This window comes from Equus caballus, chromosome 10, assembly GCF_041296265.1.
Source record: "Equus caballus isolate H_3958 breed thoroughbred chromosome 10, TB-T2T, whole genome shotgun sequence".
In the NCBI taxonomy this organism is placed as follows: domain Eukaryota; kingdom Metazoa; phylum Chordata; class Mammalia; order Perissodactyla; family Equidae; genus Equus; species Equus caballus.
In genome coordinates this window covers 58065026-58092889 of record NC_091693.1, presented here as the reverse complement: position 1 = coordinate 58092889, position 27864 = coordinate 58065026, and the positions used below count along the sequence as shown (strand labels likewise).

Here is a 27864-nt window from a genome sequence, read left to right as displayed (position 1 = left end):
GAAGTCAGAAAACCTTGTACTTTAATTCAATGCCATAGTACTGCTGTGGAGGCCTGAAAGATGGAATAACAAAACCACGAATAAAGCTGCTTCTCCCATTTCATCCCCACTCCACGAAACAGTCCTGCCCACAGGGGCCCGAAGCTGGCGGGCTCTAGGTCGCCATCTGCGCGTAGCTCTCGCGAGAGCCTCCCGACCGCGGCGAGTTTTCGGGAGCACCAGTTCTCGTCTCCTAGCTCAGTGCGCCCACAAGCTGTCTCCGCCCCTCCGGCTTCCTTTCCTACCGCGGGAGGCGGGGAGGGCGCGGGGAGGGCGGAACTTTTCTCCGTAGGAACGGGTTTACGCAGTAGAGTGTTGCCGGCCGGCGTCAAGGAGAATACGGTGCCATCCTCTTCCTCTTACCGTCGCCGCGGCGGAGCGGAGCCGAGCAGATCAGATCGAGGAGCGCGGTTACCGGGCGGGCTGGGTCTATGGTCGCTCCGCGGGCCACTCCGCCGGCTGGTGCTTTTTTATCAGGGCAGGCTGTGTTCCATGGCAGGGAACTTTTGGCAGAGCTCCCATTAGTAAGTGTGATCTTCCGTCTTGTCGCCCGGGGCTGGCTCTTTGCGGGGCGGTGAGGACGGGGCCTGCGACTCCCCTTGGCCTGGATCCCGGCCCCTGTCCGAGCGCCGCGGGGTCTCTCGGGAGGCGGCGGCGGCCGGAAGCGGGATGCGCTTTTCTCTGGCAGTTTCCCTCTCAGCCCCCCGGCCGAGTTTATGGGGGAAGGATCCGTGAGCGGGAAGTGTCAGGGCAGAGGGCTCCGTCTGCGAGGAAGGAAGGTTCGGGAGTTTAACTTCGGATTAGCTAGGCCTGGAGGGGGGTGGAGGGATGGGATGGGCACAGGTATGGGAAGGGTGCCACAGCTCCGGACTGTGAGGCTGGCTCTTCGGGACAGTTGTGGTTCTCTTTTGCCTGGGGTCTCGTCTGGATCGGCGTCGTAGTCCTTTGTCATTCACCCTGTATGTTGAGTGGATTTGATGTTATTCCGAGGAGAGGAGGGAGTCAGGCTTGTTTCTGCTCACTGACCGCTGTCTGCCACTACCTTATGCCTAGATGGGGTTTTATGTTGGTAAGGTATAGGGCAGGTGCTCTCCGAGTGTATCCATTTTGTTAGTCTCTGCCTTATGTTTTATCTTAAAAGAGTATTTTCCGGTGACTTTGCCGATTTCTTGAACGTTTTTCATGAATAAGCTTTTGTTTTTGTCAGTGACCATGGAAGAGCTAGAGTGATATTAAAAACATTTTCCCCTAAATATATTTGTTTAAGCAAGCACTAGTTGAACTTTGCCTAGGCTTTCCACTGGACAGGTGAAAGATGAACAATCCGATGAAGATGATACTTTAGTGTAAATAATTTCCAGTGAGAGCATTAGTAGCTAACTTAAATTTTGGTTCTGTGAAGATGAATTTCTGTTCATCTTTTTTGTAGCCCGTTGCACGAAAAAAAAAAAACCCAGTGGGCTTGGAAACCTATTTTTAGAAAAGCAGGTTTGCCTTTTACTATAAAGTGATTCTGTGGAGAGGAAATGCTATGGAAGCTTTCTGGTCATATTTTTGTTTTACACTGTGTTCACTCTGAAATATTTGCTCAGGCAAGATTAAAATACACTTTAGGTAGTGGATAAGAGATATGCTGATAAACTTTGAAAGAAGCTGAGAGAATTAACAGGTAGCTAGCTGTTCATTGTCAGAAGTTATAGCTGTTTTCAACTTTGTAAAAGAAAAATCCTGCCCGCCTTTTGATAAGCGTTCTCATTATGCTTTCATTTACTACAGGCTTAATGAAAAGGCTTATCAAAAGGGAGGCAGGATCCACTTTATAAAAACAATGGTTTTTTCACTTTTCTAGTATAAAGTTATTATAATACTAAATGTTTTTTTTGAAACTCGCCTTGCCACCCAATTCAAATAGTCCTGGAGGTAGGGACCACTTTGCCCCACTCAGATCCCTTGAGGATCATGGAATCCATGCTCTGTCAAAGGTAACAAGTATGAAAGACAAGACAATCAATTCTGGAAAAGCAAAACAAAAAGATTATGAAAGATATTGTTTTAAGTGATTTTGGTGAAAGGAGAAAATTGACATGAAACATGCTGTATTTCATGGCTTTAAGTTGCACATTTTAACATTTCTGAAGTCAGTGTGGCAGTTTTTTTCTTAGTAGCACATGAAATGAATCCTACAATCAGTGTGATCTTATACTTGAAATGCAGTATTTGTGTCTTCTTGGTTTATGCTCCATACTACATGAAATTTATCTTTTTAAAAACATAAAATGACTGTAGAGATGAAATTAATAATAATTCTGGAACAGAGTGAGTCACAATATTTTCCAGATAAAGTTGAAGTAGAACACAACTCATTCTTTGACCATGATGGAGTAAAACTAGAAGGGCGTTGGTTGAGTGAATTAATGAACAGGTAACAAAAATAAAAACTACGAAACCAATTCTGGATGCTTTATTGTATCAAAGAGGTAACTGAAAATACAGTTATATAATATCTAGGAAATAACATAACGAGGTCAGTATATATCCATATCTATGGAATTGTAGCCAAAGCCAAATTTATAAGAAAATTAACATCTTAAATAAATGAGAAAGAATAAAAATAAATCAAATATTCTACTTAAGAATATTAAAAAGGAAACAGTGAAATAACCCTAAGAAAAACAGAAAGAGCGACAATAAAATAACACTGATATTAATGTATTAAAAGGAAAAAAATAGAAGTTATAAAGAGCTGATTCTTTGGAGGGGAAAAGCAGACAGTAGATGAAACTACTGCTAGTTGAATCAAGGTAAAAAAGAGTGATACAAAAATACAAAATTTGGAATGAGAAAAGTAAATAAACCCAGATGTACCTTTGGGTTATTTCCATGGTAATAAATTTGAAAGCCAGAACAAATTAAGAAAGTTACCATAGAGCTACTCCTTAAAAAATGCTCTAAGCCCATGTTATTTCATGGGTAAATTTTTTCCCACTTTCCAAGCGAATCTACTATTTAAATTGTTCCAGTTCACACAGAGGGAAAGAAAGCTTTCCAGTTTGCTTTATGAAGCCATGATAAAGCTGATAAAATCTAGCGGAGGTAGCACTAAAAACAGTCTTGCTTTTGAATATTGATGCAAACATCATAAAGTATTACCAAATGGAGTCCAGCATTATATTAAAAGTATAAAAAGTGACGGTAGTTTTATTGTAGAAGTATAGTCAATATTGGGAAATCTATTAATAAACAATGAAGACACCAAAAAGACATCTAATAAAATTCAACATCTGTTGACTAAAGCTCTTACTAAAACAGAAATAGGATACTTCCTTGACATAATAAAAACAAATCAAAGCATCAACAAGAAGTATTTGCTGGTGAAACATTAGGAAAATTAGGGTGCCTCTTTAACATTGTTCTGACTATGCTGCTCAGTGCAGTTGATAGGAGAATGAGATATAAAAAGAATGACAAAATTATCAATATGTGGAGATTAAATTAACTAGAAAATTCAGTTAATTGAAAAATTAGTAGAGGTAATAAAGGTGTAAAAAGGTGACCAGTTACAAAATGTAGAAATAAAAAGCTTTCTTTTAAATGATTGATAGAAAAATATAATTTACAATTGCAATAGGAAATAATAAGAATAAACTTAAGAAATGTATGGAAACTAATGGAAGAAAATTTTAAATTCTGTAGTGGAAGATAGACTTTAATAAATGAAGTTTGAATTCTGGTATTGTAAAGGTAGTATTTCTTCCTATATTGATCTTTAAATTTTTTTTTTCTTTTTTGTTTGAGAAAGATTGTCCCTGAGCTAACATCTGTGCCAGTCTTCCTCTATTTTGTATGTGAGTCTCTGCCACAACATGGTTTGACTAGTGGTGTAGCTCCCTGCCCGAGATATGAACCTGCAAACCTGGGCTGCTGAGGTCGAGTTTGCTGGGCTTAACCACTACACCATGGGGCTGGCCCCTGATCTTTAAATTTAATGCAATCCCAACAAAATTTTGAATGGATTTCTTGTTTTGGGACTTGACGTAATGATTCTAAAGTTTAGGTCTTAGAATAATAATTGTAACAGAAGAACCAGAAATTTTCTGAAGAATAGTAGCAAGTGGGTATTTTCCATACCAGATTTTAATTACTTAATTTTATATGTTTTAAAATATCATGGCATAGGAATAAGAAAAAAAGTTAAATTATAAAGAAGATCCAAATATAATGATAGAATTATCCATCAGGAAATACTTGGGCAACATTTGGATAACCATTTGACAAAAAATTTAGCTGGATCCCTGCTTTACATCCTGTACCAAAATAAGTTCCAGATGGATCAAATTGAAAAAACAAAGCTTGAAGCGTAGGTATTAGAAAACAAGGGGATGGTTTTTTTTTTTATCATTTTGTGTCAGGGAAGGCCTTCCCATGTGTGACAAGCATAAAATCAAAGTAAAATAAGCGTAGATTTGAGTAAATAAGTGATTCAGATTTCCGTATTACAAATTAAATATTGAGAGATCATGCTAAACTTGGGAAATGTTTGCAGTATATTTGACAGAGAAATGATTTATAATCCATAGATACAAATTTTAGATCAGAAGAATCTCTTATTAAAAGATGACCATCCCATTAGAAAAATGGTCATATTAGAATTATAGTGTACTAAAGAAGAACTGTATTTGGCCAATGAAGGCATGGAAAAATGTTTAACCTCAGAATTAAAAACACAATAGAAACACACACAGATACTACTTTGCCTTTAAGTTGTAAAGTATATAAAAGATTGGCAGTAACCCATAAAGTTAAATATTTTAAGATACATTCATGTACTGTTAATAGGAATGGAAAGTGGTTTGACTTTTATGGAAGACAAACTGACAGTGTATATCAAAGTTATCAGCAAAACTGATCCATCAGTTCCACTTCTAGGAAATTATTCCAAATATGTTATTACTCAAATATACAAGAATGAATGCAAAAATATTCATTAAAGCATTACTTGTAATGGTGAAAAAATGATAACCTACATGCCTCTCAGTAGGGATTAACAAATAAATAATGATCCATTCATAATGCTGTGCAGCAATTTAAAAAGATGCTGAATAAAAAGTTTGTTGACATAAAAAGACTTCCAGTACATACTGAGTGACAAAAGCATGGCGCAGAATAGTTTTTTGGGGTCATGTCAATTTCATATCTCTGGTTAAAAATAGACGAGACTAGGTAGGAGGAGGAGGCAGTGTTAGAAATTCTGAAACAGCTTTTAACATGATTGGAATTTATGAAGTAGGGAAATTAAATGCTCCAGTTATGAACAACTGGGAAAAGATATGCTTCATCAAATCTAAGGTACCATCAATTTGTGCCAAATAATTTCACTGTTATTTTATATATAACCAAGAAAGAGTAAACATACTGTCAACTAAATTGCTAAGGCAGGCCTCCCCCCCCCCCCCCCCCCCGCCCCCGCTGCCCCCATGGCAGAGTGCTTAAGTTCCCTTATTCTGCTTCGGTGGCCCAGAGTTTTGCTGGTTCGGATCCTGGGCACAGACATAGCACTGCTCGTCAGGCCATGCTAAGGTGGTGTCCCACATAGCACAACCAGAGGCACTCACAACTAGAATATACAACTATGTACTGGGGGACTTTGGAGAGAAGAAGGAAAAAAAGGATTGGCAACAATTGTTAAATTTTTTTAAAAAATTATTTTATTGAGGTCACATCGATCTAGGCTGTTCTGATAAGGTAATCTTTTCTTTGGGATCTGCTAAGAATTTTGTGACGCAAGGAAAGGAATAAAAATAGTAATACTAAAACCCCGAGGGTATATCAAAGCAAGCACAGAAAAACAATTACAGAAATAAGAAAGGCATTAAACCCATGATATTGATGCTTTAGAGTAGATTTAAGTGAAACTGTAGAAGTAAGTTCTGTAATTTTTGTTTTATATGTTTATAAATTAAGGTTTTGAAGTGTTGAAAGGGATCATTCAAATATATAAATGGAGTTAGTTTAAATTGTTTAAAACGATATGGTTAATAAATTTGTAGTCAACGTTTAAAGGCCCCAAGAAAAATTGGTTTTCAGTTTTGGGTATTAGATTCATGAGCTTCATAAATTGAACATTAAACAAATAAAAAAATTATTTTATTGAGGTCACATTGATTTATAACATTGTAAATTTCAGGTGTACATTATTATATTTCAGCCTTTATATAGACTGCATCATGTTCACTACCAAAAGTCTAGTTTCCATCCATCACCATACACATGTGCCCCTTTCCCTGGCTACCCCCGACCCCGCTGTTCCCCACTCCCCTTTCCCTCTGGTAACCACCAATCAGTTCTCTGTAAGATGCATCATGATATTAGAGTCTTAGAATCAATGAAATATAGTATACACTAGTAAGTGAGAAAGGGAGAGACTGAGAAGGAAGAGAAAAGATTAGAGCAGAATCTTTTTCAGCGCATATTTACATTTATTAGTGAGATCAGTCTCTGTCAGAGTTTCATGAAATGTGAAAAATACTGTCTTTCAGGGTTACTTCTTGTAATTTTTACTTTTGAGGATGTTAATCTGTTCAATCTTAGGATGTTTTCTGTTACTTTGTTAGTTGATTTTCTATAGCATGTCTTAAAATCTTTGCTTCTTCTAGTTTGCAATGGATTTTGGATAAACAAGATCTGTTAAAGGAACGCCAAAAGGACTTAAAGTTTCTCTCAGAAGAAGAATATTGGAAATTACAAATATTTTTTACAAATGGTAAACCTTTTTTTTTAATTGAAATGTTATGGTTGCTTACCTCTGAATTAAAATTTTTTTGTACTGATTTGTGATGAACTCTTTTAGTCCCTACTTAATATTTTCACTTACACATGTATTCTTTTTACAACTTATATCATTTATCTTTCTGTTTTAGTGATCTAAATAAAATATTTGGGGAATCTTATGTCAGAGACACTCAAGGCAACTTTAAAGCGTTAATTATCTCCTCAAGCCTTTGTAATGCATTATTAAACCCAGTTTAAGATCGGTTAAAGCAAAGGCTTTGAGGAAAAATGATTCTTTGGGTTGACATCCTGCATTGGTCAGTCCTGTCTTACAGGTTTGCTTTGGAGGGAAGGGGATTTAGAGTCAGCAGATCCTTGCTGTGCCACATGGAGCTTTGTCACATGATCTTTCTAACCCTCGGTTCACTCTCTTGCTTTGAGGATTCCTATGGATTTTTAAAATAAACTTTATAAAGCAATGATTATAACAAGTTTGATAGGTGTCTGATATTTTCTTTTTATTCTTACTCATTCTAAAGATAGTATGAAAAGCATTGAAAATACTTATAAGATACAGGGGAAATACCTATCATTCAGCCTCCTTAATGCAAGAATAATTTTTGCTATAGGGCAATTTCTCTTTGTTGTTGTTTATGTGAACCTATATATTTTTTAACAAATTTGCAAATTCTCTTACTGGACCACTGTGATCCAAGTAGAGCTTTACAGCATGTGTAAGTTTTTCTCTTTGTTAAAAATGAATATAGTCATGATTTAACCACATGGAAGTTATTGTTGAGTGTTAATATTATAATGATACCAGAAGATATATTTAAAAACTTTATTATTTTCCTTTTAGTTATCCAAGCATTAGGTGAACATCTTAAATTAAGACAACAAGTTATTGCCACTGCTACAGTCTATTTCAAGAGATTCTATGCCAGGTAGGGCTGTTTTATTTTGGGACTATGTTATACCTGTTTGAAATTCTTACCTGATGTTGATGAATTTTAGTATAAATGAATCATGTGTTTGCCATAGTTATCATGTTTTGTTCCATGTGTTTCTATATGAATGACATTTACCTTTGTTTTATCATATTTTAGATATTCTCTGAAAAGTATAGATCCTGTATTAATGGCTCCTACATGTGTGTTTTTGGCATCCAAAGTGGAGGTATGAAATAATTTTCTGTTCTTCATCAAAGTATAGTCAATGCACATTGGTTAATCTGCCCCAGTTTTGACATTACCTGTGTAAAAATAATAACAGATGATGATTTGTGCAAAATATTGAAATTTATACAAAATCAAATATATGCATATCTTTATTTTATATATTCATTTAGCAAACACTTATCTAGCACTTATTGAGTACCAAGAGCTATTCTTAGTCCTTTTACAAGAAGAACTGACTTAATCCTCATAACAAACTATGGGATATACAGTAGGAACATTCTCTTTTTTTTTTTGCTGGGAAAGATTTACCCTGAGCTAACATCTGTTGCTAATCTTCCTCTCTCTTTTTTTTTCCCTCCCCAAAGCCCCAGTACATAGTTGTATATTCTAGTTGTAAGTCCTTCTAGTTCTTAGATGTGAACCGCAGCCACAGCATGGCTACTGACAAACAAGTGGTATGATTCCATGCCTGGGAACCGAACCCTGGCCACCAAAGCAGAGCACGCCAAACTAAGCACTAGGCTATCAGGGCTGGCTCAGTATTCACATTTTATAAAGGAGGAAACTAAGGCACAGAGAAATTAAGAAACTTGCCTAAGATCATAGAGCTGGTAAGTGGCAGAGCCAGTATTTGAACCCCAGGTCTAGCTTCTAATCCCATGTTCTCAACTGCTTTGCTCTGCTGCTTCTAAGACGTTTATTGTTTGGTACTAAGTAGTCTTCTATAAGTACCATGGCTTGTCTACTATAACCTGAGAATGTCGCTCTTCTCCTCCATATGCTTTCTATGTCCTGTTGTCGTCCCTCCCTGCCTCCTGATGATTGGCTTTCCTACCAAGCCGTAGGGAAAGCAAGGGGGAAGGCAGGGATTAGGGCTGGCTATGGCTACATAGGTTCTGAAAAGAACTATTTTGGGTAGTGAGGGAAGAAAAATTAGGTGAGGGAGAGAGAAGAGAGATGGGAACTTGCAGCTGAGACCAAATCTCTCCTAAGCTTATTTACCTTTTCAGTATTTTTGAGAGAGCTCAGTTAAAATTCAGACAATTATAGCAGATGCTGGCTGGTTTCCATAACTAATCAATGTAATCTTTAGTGTTATGAAACCTTTATGTTATGTTTCAATTTTTGGATGATGTCTTTAGAATAGTAATTATATTCTTGAATATTGAACGTATTCTTAACCTAGTAAGTTTACATTCCATTTGTTACATGTTTTGATACAGTTTTGTTTTAGCCGTTGTTTAGGATTATCCACGACATCTTTCCCAACTGTTACCTAAAACGAGAGTTGACTGTAGTAGAATAATATTAAGAAAAGCTTTCTAGAGGTTTAAGGTTTTCTAATTTTAAGTGGTAGTTTAAGGAGGCAGATCCAGCTCTGTCATTGTTGTTAAGTTCTTTAATGGAAGAGAAAGTGTTTATAAAAGGCCTATATATTGGAGTGGGTTTTCCCAAATATTATCATGTAATTTTATGTATCTTAAGCACAACCAGTATGGGAAACCAAAACAAAATCTTTGTAGTCTTCTACTCTTGATATTAACTTGGGCTTTTAATTTGTCTTGTTTGTTAAATGTCTTTTGTTATATGATTTACTGAGTAGAACCCTGTTTTGTAATTTACTGAGTGAAAGTTTTCACTTTAAGAATTTTGGATAGGGGCCGACCTGGTCGCGCATCGGTTAAGTTCGCATGTTCTGCTTTGGTGACCCAGGGTTCACTGGTTCGGATCCCTGGTGTGGACATGGCACCACTCAGCAAGCCATGTTGTGGTAGGCGTCCCACATATAAAGTAGAGGAAGATGGGCACGGATGTTAGCTCAGGGCCAGTCTTCCTCAGCAAAAAGAGGAGGATTAGCAGCAGATGTTAGCTCAGGGCTAATCTTTCTCAAAAAAAAAGAATTTTGGATAAAGACTTATTCCTGGGAAAAAAGTGTATTCTTTCATATTTAGTTATAGCCTTATTTATTTTTATCTCTAACTATGACCAACTCTTTCTGTGTTTGTCCAGTTGTGTGGGAATTGTATAGAAATGGCATTTAAGATGTCTCAGGCGTTTAATTTTTAGTTTCAGTTATTATGGTTTGAGGTTTAAATATAAATATATATACACATATACTTGCCCCCCACAAACAGGATAGGGATGTAGGTTGAAGGTATTTGAATATACTAGATTTGCTTTAGTTTCTTTTGTTGGATAAGGAACCAATTCTTGATTTTTCTGTTTTAAAATGGCATGAAGGTTTTAGGAATTGTATGAGGTTAATCAAATTAAATGAGACAGTACATGCACATCACCTGATAAATTTTAGTTGTCTTTATAATGATGGTATATTAAGTTCGAAGAGGAAATGGGAACAGACATTGGAAGTCTTATACTGTATCATTTTGTCTCTCTGTTCTGAAAAGAATACTAATTGTTTAAATGGTCTTTTGAGTTCTTTTGGTGATATTAAAGTTTATCTTCTTCAATGAGTCAATTGTTTTATTACTAAATGGCATGGCGTACCTGTTTGTCAGTCCAGATTCAACTGAATAGGAAGCATACTTAATATTTATTCTTGCAAGTAAGTATAGAATCTAAAAATCTTCTTGGAAACTAATTTGAGTACAGAAAACTGGCACTGTTCCTTTAGGGCTTGGTTTCTAATTTGGTATCTTTTGATATTAAATTATAAAATTATTTAGACATTTGTCTTAAATTGTAGTAATTTTAGGGACAGGTAATGTATTTAGAGATTTCAGTACTTCATACCTCAAGTAGGTGGAGATGGACAGACTATAAACATGGGGGGAACATAGGAAATACTCTATTTTGAATAGACCTCAGATCCCCTTAGGTTCGTTGGGCTAATACGTACCTGATCGCATCTACTTTTCTTTCTCTAGGAATTTGGAGTAGTCTCAAATACAAGATTGATTTCTGCTGCTACTTCTGTATGTAAGTGCAAAAAAGTATATCCTGCTTTAAGGTTGTACTTCTAAAGAAAGCTCCATAGGACATAGATGTTTTTCAGTTTTTGAGACCTCTGAGAGATTAGCTGGGTTTATTAAATCTCCTGAGGACACCTTTATGGCTAGTGTATTATGGCGAAAAATAAAGTTAAAATAAAAAATTTGTTTAAACCACTGAAAGTATTATCTCTAAGGCATGGTTTTTAATGTTGAAAATGGATAGTAACTGTTGATCCAAAAACAACTCAGAGACTCTTAATTTTATAATAAGGGTAAAGAAAAAAATTCATTTCCGTATTTTATTAGAATTTATTGCTTCCCAATGGCTAGACATTGTGTAATTCTTGAGGGTGGAGTAAGCTGTTTCTTTAGCAACTGTAATGTATGTCTGATGGGAATTATGTATTTTCCCTCAATACTGAAAAACACGGTGTAGAAAAAAATGCTGACTAGTTAGTAGGGCTGATTCTTAGCCCCAGTTCTATCTTTAAGCAGCACTTTCATAACCTTGAGCAAGTTGCTTTACCTTTTGGCCTTAGTTCTTTATCTGAAAAATGGAGTTTAGCTGCCTGTGAGTCATGACATTAAAGGAAATAACATTGTAAAGTAACAGTTATAAAATACTGTACACAGGTATTAACATTATGCTGTGCTCCATCTTCATAGGTTAAGCAAAAAGCCATCAGCTAACAGAAGATAATTCAGATTAATTTTTTTACTTCTGTGATTTTACACAGAAGAGACGTTTTAAGTCTGTAAGCATGACTGATTTTCATATTTTGGGATCATTTCCCTTTCTGAGAAGAGTGTAATAATCTAATTCAATCTTTTCCATGTCATATCTTACTCTTTTAAGGATAGAAGATTAGTAATCAGTTTTGCCATGGACTTTAGTATACCAAATGTATCACATTAGTAAAGTATTGAATTGCCCTCTGAAAAATCGAATTCTTAAAAAATTGAAAAAAGACTGGAAGGAAATCTACCAGAACTTTAGCAGTGCTCATCTCTGAGTAGTAGGTTGTAGGTGCCCTGTTTTCTTCTTACGTTAGTCTGTTTTCCAAATTTTTTAGAAGGTGTGTATTTTTAAATGTAAAATAGGGGGCCGGCTCTGTGGCCAAGTGGTTAAGTTCGCACGCTTTGCTTTGGAGGCCCAGGGTTTCACCAGTTCGGATCCTGGTCGCAGACAGGGCACCGCTCATCAGGCCGTGTTGAGGTGGCATCCCACATCCCACAACTAGAAGGACCCACAACTAAAAAAATATACAACTATATATTGGGGGGATTTGGGGAGAAAAAAGCAGAAAAAAAAAGTATTGGCAACAGTTGTTAGCTCAGGTACCAATCTTTAAAAAAAAAATGTAAAATAACCTATTACTAAGGTTTGTTTATTTATATCTTTCATGCAGAGGTTTAAAGTTATTTCATAAATTGTATAGTGTATTATATAGGCCCAGACAGCTTAGGTTTCAGATTTCAGCTCCAGTGCTTCCTATGTTGAGCAAAATATAACCTCTATGACTCAGTTTCCTCATCTGCAAGATGAGGCTATTAATAATATATGTCATAAGGCAGTTGTGAGGATCAAATGAGTTAAAATTGATAAAGCTCTTACAACAGTGTTTGCTCAGTGTGTTAGTTTGCTAGGGCTGCTGTGACAAAATGCCAGAGACTGGGTCGTTTAAACAACAGAAATTAATTTTCTCAGTTTTGGAAGCTGAAAGTCCAAGATCAAGGTGTCAGCAAATTAGTTTCTCCTGAATCCTCTCTCCCTGGCTTGCAGATGGTTGCCTTCATGCTGTATCCTCACATGGCCCCTTCCCTATACGTGGATACCCCTAGTGTCTCTTCCCCTTATAAGGACACCTGTCCTATAGAATTAGGGCCCTACCCTTATGACCTCGTTTAATCTTAATTACTTCTTTAAAGGCCCTGGTTCTAAATACAGTAACATTGTGGGTTAGGGCTTTAGCATATGAATTAGCCGGGGGGGGGGGGGGGGGGTTGGGGGTTGGGGGACACACACACGTTTCAGTCCATAATATTCTAAATTTTAGTGGCAGCTATCATCATCATCAACAACAGCATCATTATCACTGGAGAACACCCTACTGGGTGCAGTGGTGGGTACAAAGATAAACACAGGAATTTAAAGACAAGAAAATAAGACATGCATATGCAAATATGAACACAGAAGAAAATAAGTTGTATCAGAGAGTTACAGAGAATGCAGTGAATATTTTGAGTGGGAAAAGATTATTTGTCAGGTGAGTCTAGAAAGGCTTAAATAGAATTTGGTGAAGAAAGATAGAATTTGAACCTGGGGAAGTGCAGAGGAAAGACAGTCTAGGAACATTGAATAGTTTGGTTAAAAATAGGGAAAGCGAAGGATTTACACTCAGTGAATGGTGGGTAAGGAAACAGTGGGAAGAAGCCCTCCCTGGCTGAAGCTGGATAATAGAGGGCCTTCAGTGAGGAATCTGCCATTCGTTCTGTTGACAGTGGTGGTACCTTTGAAAGCTTTATTTTTCAGCATTAGCACGATGCCAGAATTGTGCATTAGGAAGGTGAATCTGGCAGAATTATGGAAGATGAATTGGAGGAGAGTGAGTTGAAGTAGACAGAGAAATTCTGACATTTTTCACGTGTTACAACATGGATGAACCTTGAGGATGTTACGGTAAATGAAATAAGCCAGTCGTGAAAAGATAAATACTGTATGAGCCACTTATATGAGGTACCTAGTGTAATCAAATTAATAGAGATAGAAAGCAGAATGGTGGCTGCTAGGGGCTAGAGGGAGGGGGAAATGGGGAGTTACTGTTTAATGGGTATAGAGTTTCAGTTTTGCCAGATGAGAAGAGTTCTGGAGATGGACTGTGGTGATGGTTGCACAACAGTGTGAATGTACTTCAGACTACTGAACTGTATACTTAAAAATGGTTAAAGATGGCAAATTTTATGTAATGTGTATTTTTACCACGATTTAAAAACAACCAAAAAAAACACCCTCGGAAATGGTTTTATGTAAACTACAAACTGTAGTGAGTGCTGTCACCACAGGGTGCTGTGAGAAATAAAAGCTGAGTTCTTTTGAAGTTCTTGACTTAATCCAGGTGAGCACTAATGAAGGCTTAAAGTAATGTTTTGGCAGCCTGCAGGGAGAACAAATAAGCTACATTTGAATGATAGGATCAACAGGACCTTTGAAAAGAAAGGATTTAAGAAGAGTCACAAATGATTTTTGAAGTTTCATGCCTGGGCATTGAGGGGGTGAAGGTAGTACCAGAAGAGGAGAATAAGTGGGTTCTGAGAAGAATTAAATTTAATCTTTGTTTCTAATAGCATTCTCTAGTCAAAGGAACTAGAGTTTCTTGGAGAAATGGCTGATGCTAGGACTGAGGCAGGAAATATACAAGGTGGACCTGGAGCCAATAAGGAAGGAAGTGCTCACTTGGTGATGGGGATATGTCAGACGGACATGGGAGCCAACTGAAAGAGCTCTCAATGGCCAAAGTTGGAAGAGTTTTAGCAACGAAGTTAAAAAAGTATTGGATTATAACCCAAAGGATAAAATAAATATCCATGAGTCCATACTGATGTAAATAAATGATGGAATAAAAAAGTGAGAGAGAAGACACAAATCTCCATGCAGAAGAATTTAAAATAATTTATGTAGCTAACTTCACCCTTAAGTAGGGGAAGCATAAGTTGCCCTTAGGTGTAAGCTGTGCATAGTGACTTCCTTTTAATGTGTACATTATGAAAGGGGGGCGGGAATAGCTTTACAGTGCAGAAACCTGACGAACACTACCTCAGCCAGGTAATTGAGGTCAATATCAACAGTGATAAGTCATGTTAATAGTATGTGTCTTTTGCTCATCATCGCTGATCATCAGGGAAATGCAAATCAAAACTACACTAAGATATCACTTTACACCCATTAGAATGACAAAAATATCTAAAACTAATAGTAGCAAATGTTGGAGAGGTTGTGGAGAAAAAGGAACCCTCATACACTGCTGGTGGGAATGCAAACTGGTGCAGCCACTATGGAAAACAGTATGGAGATTCCTCAAAAAATTAAAAATAGAACTACCATACGATCCAGCCATCCCACTACTGGGTATTTATCCAAAGAGCTTGAAGTCAGCAATCCCAAAAGTCCTATGCACCCCAATGTTCATTGCAGCATTATTTACAATAGCCAAGACATGGAAGCAACCTAAGTGCCCATCAACAGACGAATGGATAAAGAAGATGTGGTACATATATACAATGGAATACTACTCAGCTGCAAAACAGAACAAAATCATTCCATTTGCAATAACATGGATGGACCTTGAGGGAATTATGTTAAGTGAAATAAGCCAGCTAGAGAAGGATAATCTGTGTATGACTCCACTCGTAGGAGGAATTTAAAAACATGGACTAAGAACAGTTTAGTGGATACCAGGGGAAAGGTGGGGTGGGGGGTGGGCACAAAGGGTGAAGTGGTGCACCTACAACACGAATGACAAACATTAATGTACAACTGAAATTTCACAAGATTGTAACCTATCATTAACTCAATAAAAAAAAATAGTATGTATCTTTGATGTGATATAATGAAGTCACGCTTTACCTCTGTGGTCTTTCTTCCAAAAACCCAAAACCCCAGTCTCATCATTAGATAAATATCAGACAAATTCCAGTAGAAGGTTAACCTATAAAATACTTGACCCAGTACTGCTAAAAATGATCAAAGTCATTAAAAACAAGGAATGTCCGGAAAACTGTCACAGCTAAGTGGAATCTAAGGAGATATGACAAGTAAATGTAATGTGGTATCCTGGAAGAGCCTGAAACAGAAAGAGGACATTAGATTAAAAGCTAAGGAGATCTAAATAAACTATAGACTTTAGTTAATAATAATGTATCTGTATTGGTTCATTAATTATAGCAAATGCACCATACTCACATAAGATGTTAATAACAGGGGAAACTGGGTAAGTGGGTATCTTAGTCTGCTTGAGTTCCTATAACAAAATACCGTAGACTGGGTATCTTAAGCAACAGACATTTATTTCTCACAGTTCTGGAGGTTGGGAAGTCCAAGATGAAAGTGCCTGCTTTGATCGGCCATGATTTGTTTCCCGGCTTGCAGACAGCCACCTCCTCACATTGAGTTCTCCCATGGCAGAGAGAGAGAGAGAGATCTCTGGTTTCTCTTCCTCTTATGTGGACACTAATCCCATCATGGGGGCTCCACCTTCATGACCTCATATAAACCTAATTAACTCCCAAAGACCCCACTTCCAAACACCATCACATGGGGTTCAACTGACAAATTTTGGAGGACACAACATTCAATCCATAACAAGGAGTATATGGGAACTCTGTGTTATCTTCTCAGTTTTTTGTAAATTTAAAACTGTTCTAAAAAATAAAGTCTACTTAAAAAAGGCAGAGGAATATAACTTGGTAGGGGCTTTGTTTTTGTTTTTAAGGGACATTTGAGCATATTAGTAAGTGATGGAACAGATTTATTGGAGGAGGAATGGTTAATGGTGCGAAAAAGAAAAAGACAGGAACTATCAATTGAATAGATGAAAGCAAATGCCCAGTGGTAGGGGTAGCAATAGAGAAGGATGCATTTTCCTCCAAGTCAGAAGAAAATAATTAGAAGATAGAAAATCAAAATACAGAGTGATTTTATCATGGAGTAGGAAGGAAGTTGACAGCATCAGGTAAATCTAATTTCAGTAGGTTAGGTGGCAAGGTCCAGGGGTTAGGGGTATAGGTTTGTTTTATGTACAGATAACTGTTCCTTGTTGATTGGTTACCATTAAATCAGTAGCTGTTTTACTTGTACACTTTACATCTTGTGTACATCAAAAAGATTTGTAAAACTCAGAAATCTTAATAGGTAACATTTTCAAATTCACTAAAGGAGAGAGGAAAGGAAAGATTAAGCAGAAATTTCCTAATATCAAGTTTAAATGGTTTACGTTTCAAATCTTGGCAGATGTTACCTATCTAAATTAGCTGTTAGGATACTCAATTTACAAAAGAAAACTTCTTGAAAATACAGTACATAGAATAAATGAAATTCTTTTTAATCTTGGTGAGGTCACTTGGGCTTTGTACAATTGGAAGGGATTGCAGAACTGATCCTCTAGAACCTGTCAGTAGCCATTTGCTTGAATGAAATGTTGAATCATATGACCTGAATACAGTTTTCTCAAATAGTGCTTAAATGTATACAATCATACTATTTTTAGGAGATGGAGGATTGATATTTAAGTTTCTTCATTTGTACTTTTTTAGTGACTAAGAAGAGTAGTAACTGTATGTATGTGTTTGTGTGTGGGATGAAAAAAGTTGTAGAGACCTGTGCATGTATATTCATGCTTTTATTAAAACATCTTTTGATAAAGAAATAGCTATTTTTTTTTTGTTGCTGAGGAAGATTCACCCTGAGCTAAGGTCTCTACCAGTCTTCCTCTATTTTGTAGGTGGCTCGCCACCACAGCATGGCTGACTAATGGTGTAGGTCTGTGCTTGGGCTCCAAACCCACTAACCCAGGCTGCCAAAGCGGAGCACAGTGAACTTAGCCACTACGCCAGGGGCTGGCCCCCAAAATTACGTATTTATTAAAAAAGTTTAGAAAGCACAGATTAGTAAAAATCCTTAAATCTCGGAGATAACCACTGTTAACATTTTTTGGTTGTATTAGCCTTCCGATATTTATATATATGTTTGTGAACACATATCCAACCTGTATGCCTTCTGAGCTAAATTACTGAAGAATGGAACAATGCCATTTTAGAGCTAGAAAAATTTTAGAGATGATAAAAGCCAGTGATTTTTCTCCAATCTTCTTATTTATTTTTTAAGTAGCAGAATCCTTTCTTAATATGTTAAATCTATAATTGAAGCTCTCTAATTGTAATATAGATGGGAGCCTGGGGCTTCCTGCCTCTCATTCTTTCCCCTCGCCTGAAAACGAAAAAAGCTGGGTCCCTAAGCATCTCCCAAGTTTGTACTAAAAATGATTTAGCCCTACCTCTAATATTCCATACTGTGTTAAAGAAATTTTGGGTTAATTTACTTCCCGTTTTCTCAGTTTAAGGTGTTTTTTGTTTTCTGCAGTAAAAACTAGATTTTCATATGCCTTTCCAAAGGAATTTCCTTATAGGATGAACCATGTAAGTATATTGTATAAAATAAAACTGCTTGTCAAAGCCGTCTGTGAACTAGCTCCATTTTATGTTAGAATAGACTGAATACTCTCCTAGAAATGGCACTTTCAAATAGTACAAGAATATAGACTTTAGTTCTAAATTAAAGCGAACTTGCTTCTACCATTTAAAAAAAATACTTCATAGCAGTGGTTATCACCACTGTGTGACCGTTAAATCACCTTGGGAACTTTTTAATAATACTGATGTCAGGGCCTCTCCAGACCAGCTAAATCAGAATTTTCAGCCTTGAGGCTCAGGCATTGGTGGTTCCTAAAAGCTGCCAGATAATGCTAATGTGCAGCTGGGATTGAGAACTACTATAATGGAATAGTGTGAAAACCATGTTTGAAACTTAAATTGTAATTTTTTATTTAATTTTCAGTATTCTTTCCTTTTACTGATTTACTGATAACAAAAATAACATTTTAAATGGAGATAATTGCTTTTTTGCATTAGTTGAGTGGAAAATATGCTGGAAAATCTGAAGTTTATACAGGATATTTTAAATAAAATAATAAGAATGCTTATATGAGGCTGGCTTTTCCTTCTAAGGATTAAAATGCTTTATAATCATAATTGCATGTGTTGTGTAATACTAAAAAGTAATTTTTTATTGCATATGTTCATTCTAATATAAGCTACTATGTTTATTTTCTTGATTTTAAAAGCATTTTAGTAAAAATTTTTGATAATGTCTATAAATATATTGGACTACATAGATTCATTTAATTTGGTTTCGTGTTGACATTTATAATCTTTTTTTAACAGATATTAGAATGTGAATTCTATCTTTTAGAACTAATGGTAAGTATATTTCTTCTTTGTGATTAATAGAGTACAACTTATTTTCAAATTTAGTGAAGTTAGGAATTAAAGAAATTATTTGTAGGGAGGTGCATCTTAGAGCCGTCCAGTGATACATGATGGTGAAGTCCTATTACCTAGTCGCATCATCACTTGTATCCTCCCAGAACCTGTAAAATAGTTTGTATGTCCTACGTAGGATGGGAACATTTTTCTGTTCTATAGTATCTATAATAAAAGGATTACAAGCAAACCAGTCAGGCCATTAAACCACTGTAAATTATTTGCACAATTTGTGTATGTGTGTGGTGTTATTTAAAGATAGATTATGTCTTTGGCAGAATTCTGCTCCTCCATTGGGAAATACGGATTTGTAGGCTAATAAGAGGTTTCAGTGTGTTGCAGATGTGACACTTTGAGTCTCTAAGGGAATGGATGCTGACTGACTGCCAACCGATTTATCAAGGTATATTCCAGAGAGAGCACTGCCTTCACTATTATAGCAGAGTTAGGGCTGCCATACTGCTTGCTTAAGAGAATAAGAGGGAAGCAAGCATGAGTTAGAGAAATACATTTTGAAATACACAATTATAAATCAGTTGGGTAATGATAAGGTTTTTGTGTTGTAATAAATCTGTTTTTATACATACACATTTTTTAAACTGTTTCTAGGATTGTTGCTTGATAGTGTATCATCCTTATAGACCTTTGCTCCAGTATGTGCAGGACATGGGCCAAGAAGACATGTTGCTTCCCCTTGCATGGTAATTAGAACAGAAGTTATTCATAGTGTAACATGTTATTAGCTAGGAAGGTTGACAATTAAATATGAAGTTTAGTATTTTTAAAGTAATAAAACTAGTGCCCCAAGATATTTTATGTTGAGCAAAATATCTGCTTGTTGAATTTTAATAACTATATTGGTATAAATGCTAAAATGATAAGGATCTTTAAATTATCTATTTGATGACTATTTCCATTAAAATTTGATTCTTATTAAAAATAGGCTGTTTACATAAAAATTAAGATGTTATCTGTAAACTCTTCAGAATACTTTTTGGTGATATTCAACATACATATTAATAGTCATTGTATAATTTCCTATCTGATTTTCTAGTTTTTGAAAAGTTAGAAAAACGTTTGTTTTATAATTTATTGAGGTTTTAAAACAACATATATTTAGCTGTAATTTTATTCGTTAAAATATGCTTATTCATTGTCACGTTCATGTATCCATCTTTTTCCCTTGATGTTTTCTCCTTTATGTCTGTGCTTCAGTAATATAAAAAAGAAATGTGTACAAAGATGGGAAATCTGGCCCTCTCTGGGGGGAAGTGTACAACCCTATGAGATAGTTCTGCTTTCAGTAATAATATGATTTACATTTCTATAGGAGGATAGTGAATGATACCTACAGAACGGATCTTTGCCTACTGTATCCTCCTTTCATGATAGCTTTAGGTATGTAAGCGTGGTGTACCTTTATTAGTTAATTTGTTATGAACCTATTTAGGTCATCCTAAAAGAAATTTCACCCTATTGTACTTTATGTTTTTATGTTTCATGAAGTAATAGACTAATCCTTGCATGTGAACTTTCAATAATATGAACTGCAACTGTCACAAATCAGGATTATTGTCCCCCCAACCCCCTTTTTTGGTAAGTTTTTTTTTTTAAATTGTTTAAAATAATTTTAACCAATGTCTGAATAGAACATTTTTGTTCGTTTAGGGGGAAAAGTTCAGAAGTAAGCCTGCTAATGTTAGTTGTAACTTAACTGGGCCTGTCTTTCATTTCCTGAGCCCAGTTAGGTCCCCAGAGGTTGGATAAAGGAGCCTCTGTGGTCCTTAATGTCTTGTGGAACAAGTTAGCTACCATTCTGCTATCTGTGGAATGCAGTACTGTAATGGCTTAGAACACAGTCTTTGCAGTCAGTCCTGGGTTTAACCTTTGCTTCCTTTACAATTGTGGGAAAATTATTTAACCTTCTGAGTTTGTTTCCTTAATTGTGAAATTCGGGGGTTACTAATAACTCCATACAGAGTTGTTACAAGAATTAAATATCTTGTAGAGCACCAAATAATGCCTGTCGTATGTTAGGCACTTGTTAGTTTGTTCCCTTTCTTTCTTCTATTGATTTCTATGACTGTGTCCTCTTAATTTTTCCACAAATTCTTTTACCAGTCCACAGTTATTTTCATTGGTTTCTCTTTTTTTTTTCAGTTATTGCTTCAATGTTAATGTTTCTCAGCCTTCTTACATCAGGGTGGTAAATAGGTTATACCTGTACTTTTGTAGTACTGGAGGCTCCCTAAAAGCACTGTATTTGGAAGGATTCTGAAGTGGCATCTGGGTTCAGTGAGAAAGAATGTTGGGCTCTGCATAGGTAGGAAGGAGGGAATAGCAGGCCGTGTGCCACATCTTTGCTGTCCCTGCTATCTTTGTTCTTCCTGGGTAGTCTCACTGAGGCCTGTGGCTTCTGCTATCTCTTCGGTACTGAAGCATTTAAATTTCTTTCTTTAACCAACATCTTGCTCCAGAGCAGTTCTTTATACCCATCTGCCTTTTAGATAGCTCCACTTGGCATCTCTCTGGCTCCTTAGACTCATGAGCCGGACTGAACTTTGCCCCAAAATATGCTCCTTTTAATGTCTTTGCTAGCTTGGTGAATAGCATTAATTAATTACCTTTTTTGGAAACCCAGCAGTTAGGCTCTTTATCTCCCTCAATACCTACATCTAGTTGGTAACCAATACCTATCTTCCCTTCCTCTCAGTTGTCCCTTTAGTAGTCTCATAGCCATCTTCTCATTTCCATCCAGGTTACTGTAGCAGTCTTCTTTCTGGCTAATTGGCCTCCAGCATCCCTCTTTTCAGAGAGCCAGTCTTTCCTCCACACTTGAGCTAGGCTGGTGGTTCTCAACCAGGGATAATTTTGCTCCCCGGGAGATGTTTGGCAATGTCTTGTCACAACCGGAGTGGGGTGCCACTGGCACCTAGTGGGTAGAAGCCAGGGGTACTGCTAAGCATCCTACAGTGTACCAGGCAGTCTCTAAGAATTATCCAGCCCACAATGTCAGTAGTACCAAGGTTGAGAAACCCTGAGCTAGAAAGAACTTTTTAAAAAGCAGAATTTGTCCCCCAAATAAAGTCTTTCAGTGTTCCTCCCAATTTCTGGATAAAATCCACAGCTGCTTTTTACCATTTAAATACACACCATTCTCTGCTCCCACTCTCACCTTTTTTAAGACTTGGCTCAGATATCACCTCTTTAGTGACACCCTCCTCACCCCCAAACTCCCTACATCACCTCGATCTGGGTTTAGGATGTCTCCTTTGTTTCCAGTTTACTTTATGTATGCCCCTGTCATGGCATCTTCCACTGTGTTTTAATTAAGCTGTTATAATTTCAGTTCTTTGGCCTCTCAATCCCTCCTGGACCTACACCCTACTCTATAGCTTTGTTTGACCAGGGGCAACCAGTGTGTCAGTTCACATTTGAGTCGCTGTTTGCCTAGAATGTCATCCTTAGCAAAGTCATATGGGTAACCAGATCAGGGAATATAATTTAACAAGCTGGCATGGGATCAGGGGAGCCAGGCTGCTCAGTAGGAATTATATTAGGCAAAATTATAACATAGATTGTTGTCTTTGGGCTCTTTTATTATCTTTGTTAGTTTATAATGTATATAATTATAGTATATACAGTGCATTACTTTTTTTACGAAACTGTTTCATTACAACACTGAACTCTGTACTAGGCTGCCCAATTCTCACCTAACTTGATCATGTGCTAATAATTTTAAAAAGCAGAGGTATCACTGCTTTTAACTGAAATATGAAAACATAGTATTGAAATTTATCCGTGTATTGATTGGCTGTTGTTGTTTTTGTGTGTTTTTTTGGGTTTTGGGGGGTTTTTTGGTCACACTGACTTCTGGGTACATTTTGATCTCTACTGTGTACTGCTGTTCAGGGTCATTTCTCTGCTCTAATTTCCTCATTGGATTTTTTCCTCTCTAACACACCCTGACTCTCAAGGCAACTGCACCATGACTAGCACACAGTGAGGAGCAGGAGATGTCAAGAACCTATTAATAAGTCCAGTAATTTTTTCTGTCTATATCAGATTAAATTGATGGGATGGTCAATGGAACTATGATATGCATCCATATAATTTTTTTAAAAATATTGGAAAATACCATGAAAATTTTAATTGATGATCGTATCTTTATTTCTGAGTTTGTACATTCTATGTTTTCAGTTAAACATGGGCCTTTGTCTCATTTTCTTTCCAGCTTGCCTACATGTAGCCTGTGTTGTACAGCAGAAAGATGCCAGACAGTGGTTTGCTGAGCTTTCTGTGGATATGGAGAAGGTATTCTTTAAAATTCTGTTAGTTGAATGTTAGTTGAACATTTTAAAGTTAATGTCATATTTACTTATCATGAGCCTAAAATCTTACTATGTCCATCAGGCTTAGAAGATTTTTGTTAAAAAAAAAAATTGAGGAACATGTTTGGTGAGAAGAGTTGATGTTGACTATTTAGGTTATTTTCTCTTTTGGGGTTAGGCTTAAACAGAATGGTAAATTTTTGGCTTGATTGGTTGTAAAGCAGCCCCTACTTCCCAGGATTATTTTAAAAGCTCCCTAGTGACTACTGTAATACTACTGTAAACTTCTGTAACACAGCCTATCCTGGCAAAGTGGTTTTTGCCCTTTTTTCTACCTTTTCTGCTGAAATGTTGATAGCATTAGAATCAGTCCAAGGTTAAGTCTACTCAGATGAGGAAGAAAGGGCTAATTTGGAAACTGGATATGACAGATTTGTAGCTGCCAGTGTTTGAGCACCTTAACTCGTGTAGAGAAGTTAACAGAGAATCAAAACAATGTCTTTTGTGCACTACCTCTCATTAAATTGTTTGAAACAATTGCTATCAGAGGAATTGGCTTTATAGTGGCATACTCCTTTGTAATTTAGATCTCTGTTCCTAGTACCTCCCTATTTTAGTAGTTTTGGTTACAATATAGGCGAACAGAAGGAAACCAACTGTAGAGATGGATAAGGACTGACAGGCTATACACATTAAAGGTTGAGAGGCTTGGAGGAAAAGCCAACATAGCAGGATGGTAAAAATACTGCTCTCACGTTCATCAGGATTGTCTAATCTAACCTGAAGGACAGAGACTGTCTTTTCACTGTTTGCTGAGGGATGCCTAGTACATGATGTGTGTTCTTTATATTCTATATGTTGTTTGACATTGCCACTGAGAACTTTTCAAATATTTTCTTCTAGATTTTGGAAATAATCAGGGTTATTTTAAAACTATATGAGCAGTGGAAGAATTTTGATGAGAGAAAAGAGATGGCAACTATTCTTAGTAAGATGCCGAAACCAAAACCTCCTCCAAACAGGTACTTTGTAGACTTTAATTGATTGATTTCATTTAATTATATATTTCATACCCGTTACCATATTTTTCTGTAGATTATGTTTCTTAAAGTTTCTTCTAAAACTTCATGACATGTTAATTTTTTTTAATTTGTAACTTGAAAGATTGAGAATATCTCATTTAAAAAAATACATTAATCTGGTCACCTATTTAGTAACTCTTTCTAATGCAACAGCAGGTCCATTACAGGTATCCCTCAACATATGGCTATATCCTGTACATAAACTTAAACAACAGAACTAGGCGAGTTCATCTGAAATTCAGGGATAAAGAGTTCTGGAGTAGTGCCATGTCAGTTTATCTTTTTTCATTATGGCTATTATCCTGTTTTATAAATTTCAGTAGCAGTTTTTAAAAACTTAGAAGATGATTGATCTGATATTATAAAAATAAATAAAGAATTTTGACTTTTGAGTGACCTGAAGATCCATGGCATACAGTAACCTAATTTTGCTAAATAGGAATCATTTGTGCTAAACGGGTGTTTTTTGTTGTTATGTTTTTTGTTTTTCTTTTTTTAATAAGATCTATTTAGTTCAGTGGTTCTCGGTTCTCACTGTACATCAGATCTTTTGGGGTAAGGAGAAAAAGTCAGAAGGGAAATAAATGCTACCCATCTTAATCATTTATCAAGAAAAATAATTGTTATATAGTATTAAGATAGATTTGTAGATCTGATAAGTTAATGTTACCGTTTGGAAAAAATTAATACTTATTCAAGGAGCTGTTTAAGGCAGTCATTCAAACAGCTGCCTTTGGATGCATTTTTTGCAGAAATTCCCTGAGTGATTCTTCACTAGTGGCAGGGCCTGAAGCTGCAAGATGATGATGGACAAGATAAGGCAATAATCCTGTTGCCACAGTTACTGGTATTTTCAGTTTTAGTTATTTTAAATATTCAGCATTTTCCAGAAAATTACCATATTTCTTTCTGGCTTATAAAGGTTTGCTGTATTTACATATGATTTTATTATGCATTTGAACAGTAATTTTTTTTTGGAAGAACACTTCTTGACTTTCATAATTAGAAGCAATAAGGTTTTATATGTAAGATTTAATTTCATAGGAAATTTGCTCAGAAGAAGCTCTAATCTCTATGTTGAGTGATACCTGTAATGACAATGAAATCCCATACCCCAATTTAAATTTTTTGAGTGTATATGAACACTAACTTCCAGAATGCTTGTCATGTGTGAGGGCATTAAGTTACACGAGAATAAAAACATAAAAACAAATGTTAGTCTTCTGGATTTTAATTTTTCCACATCTGTGTCTTAGAATCAGGAATGTCTTTGTTTTATACAGTTGTACCACAGAATAACTAACTTTAAAGATTAGTAGGCTTATCAGGGTGTGAAAATGAGTCTTTTAATTAGTGTAAAATCTCTTTCTTCCCCACTTGAACAGTGAAGGAGAGCAGGGTCCAAATGGAAGTCAGAACTCTAGCTACAGCCAATCTTAAAACATTCCGAAGAATTCCATAGTGGACCAGTTGGAAATAAACCATTGGACAGATTTCAGTAATGCCTTCAATGGAACACAAATGAAAGTGAATAGCTTGTTTCTGTCAAGCATATTGGGAAGTGATTTTATTTTTGCAAAAGAAGTTTTTCTTTACCTAATTTGATTCTAATACATAATTGATTAAATTCTGTTTATAAAAGTTTGGAAAGGTTCTAAAGGGACCTATGGACAGACGTACATAAACATTTGAAAATTAATAGCTTTTGATTAGTATGATTTTTCTTAATTTGGATAACAGAAATTGTAGCTTTTTATTAAGCCAGGAAACATAAAGCATAATTTGTTTAAAATTCTCTTTGGTCAATCAAGGACCAAAAAAGGGCATAAAAAATCAAATATATGAGGGTTTTTTTTTTTCCCTCCTTAAGTTAAACTTTAAAGCTGTATTTAAGGAATCAAATCTTACAAAATCCTGGAAGATTTTGGTAATGATGTTGATAATTTCAGGGAAATTAATCAAGTACCTGTTGATTTAAAAATGTATTTTATTCAATAGCTTTGGTATCTTGCCATGGAAGATACTAGCCCAGCCTAGCAGAAAAGTGCAATATGTATAGCATACTTTGACATTTTAAAAATTATATTAATTCCATAACATTTTGATGTGCTGGGCAAACTTTTAAGAAAAAATCTTACATGAAGTTATTTGCATTTAGTTCACAGTTAATCAGACATTTTGAAAGCAAATTGGATAAAACACCATAATATGGTTGAAATCTGGTAACATTTTAATGTTTTTACTCTACTGTGAAAAGTTTTTTATATGACATACACACCCTAGTTTATTTTTGTGTCTTAGTGTGCATTTACAAATTTACTACAGGTATCCTGAGCCAGGAACACAATCAGGTTTCAGGCCAGTTTGATACTGGCTATTCTTAATTCTCATATGAGTGTAGGACTTAAGACTAAATGTTATGTCAGTGGGACTGTGCTGTCTGTGGAACTTAATAATCATTTTCTTCAGACTCGAAGGAGAGTGATAAATAAAATTTGGAGTCATAGGATATTGATGTACAATTTAAGGATTAAGACTTTTTATAAATCAATTGTGAACAATGGATTATTAAATTAAATGTTGACTTCCTAGTATAAAATTGCAAGAATAAAAGTAAGTTCTCCAGCTCTATTGACTAGTGTCTTGAATTTATCTTTTTGAATCCGCCTTATCTTGTTTTCTGAGAGTCCTCCTTCCTTTAGATAAGTATTAAAGCCTCCTACAGTTTGTCACATGGGTAATTTCACATGGTTTATGAACAGACTTTAGAGTTCTGTTCCCTGTGGAGAGTATCAGATAAGCTGGAAAGGGTGATTATAAAGTCAGCACCAATGACAAATATAGGTGGGCAGGAGAAGAAGTGAGAAAAAAGCTCTCCTCAGGTCTGAAGGAATTAAGGTCGGGCTTGCTTCGGAAGGGTGGAATGATTATGTATCAGTCATTAACTTAACGCTCATTTTTCCTTTAAGCTTATTTTTTTTAAATTCTATTTTAAAAATTAATCCATATACCTTGTAGTTTTGTTTTCAACCTCTTATTGTATAAAATGTAAAGCAGCATATACAAGGATAGATAATAAAGGGTAAAGAACCCCACGTACTGTCACTCAGCTTTAGCATTCATGGCCAATTTCATTTAAACTCCCATCTACTTTCCCCAACATGCATATTATTTTGAAGGAAATTCAAGGTACATCATTTCATCCATAATTATTTCAGTATGTATTCCTAAAAGATAATTGCTTTTTTAAAAAAAACTGTAAAAATATTATTTACATAAAAAGAATTAAAATAATTTCATAATATCAAATATTCAGCATTCAAATTTTATGTCATAAATAGCATAAAAAATTGTTAAATAATTGTAGTCAGGATCTAAATAAGGACCACACATTGTAATTCATTGATAAATCCTTTAA

At 35.9% G+C, this 27864-nt stretch overlaps 1 protein-coding gene and 1 non-coding gene across 3 annotated transcripts; both read left to right on the top strand.

Moving 5' to 3' along the window:
- Positions 1 to 209: 209 nt before the first annotated feature.
- On the top strand, positions 210 to 27077 carry CCNC (cyclin C). Of its 2 annotated transcripts, XM_023650852.2 has the most exons (13): positions 236 to 563; positions 6693 to 6799; positions 7667 to 7751; positions 7914 to 7983; positions 10874 to 10925; positions 18075 to 18130; positions 18935 to 18970; positions 19643 to 19734; positions 20364 to 20431; positions 23268 to 23347; positions 24268 to 24386; positions 25199 to 25293; positions 25832 to 27077. In XM_023650852.2, exons 1-12 carry the CDS (start codon positions 532 to 534, stop codon positions 25248 to 25250), a joined length of 849 nt encoding a protein of 282 aa, XP_023506620.1. In that variant the 5' UTR covers positions 236 to 531; the 3' UTR covers positions 25251 to 25293; positions 25832 to 27077. The 2 variants fall into 2 exon arrangements, with proteins under 2 accessions (XP_001503947.3, XP_023506620.1); XM_001503897.5 differs by lacking the exon at positions 25199 to 25293 and having other exon boundaries at positions 210 to 563.
- On the top strand, positions 1750 to 1868 carry MIR9085 (microRNA mir-9085). Its single transcript, NR_128108.1, has one exon. It is a non-coding gene; the product is annotated as a microRNA mir-9085 (primary transcript).
- Positions 27078 to 27864: the final 787 nt, after the last annotated feature.

Coding starts and splice junctions, on each gene's coding strand:
- CCNC (XM_001503897.5), top strand. CDS start 532: ATGGCAGGGAACTTTTGGCAGAGCTCCCATTA. Junction 18,971..19,642: donor TCTATCTTTTAGAACTAATG/GTAAGTATATTT, acceptor AACTGTTTCTAG/GATTGTTGCTTGATAGTGTA. Junction 19,735..20,363: donor ATGTTGCTTCCCCTTGCATG/GTAATTAGAACA, acceptor ACATTTCTATAG/GAGGATAGTGAATGATACCT.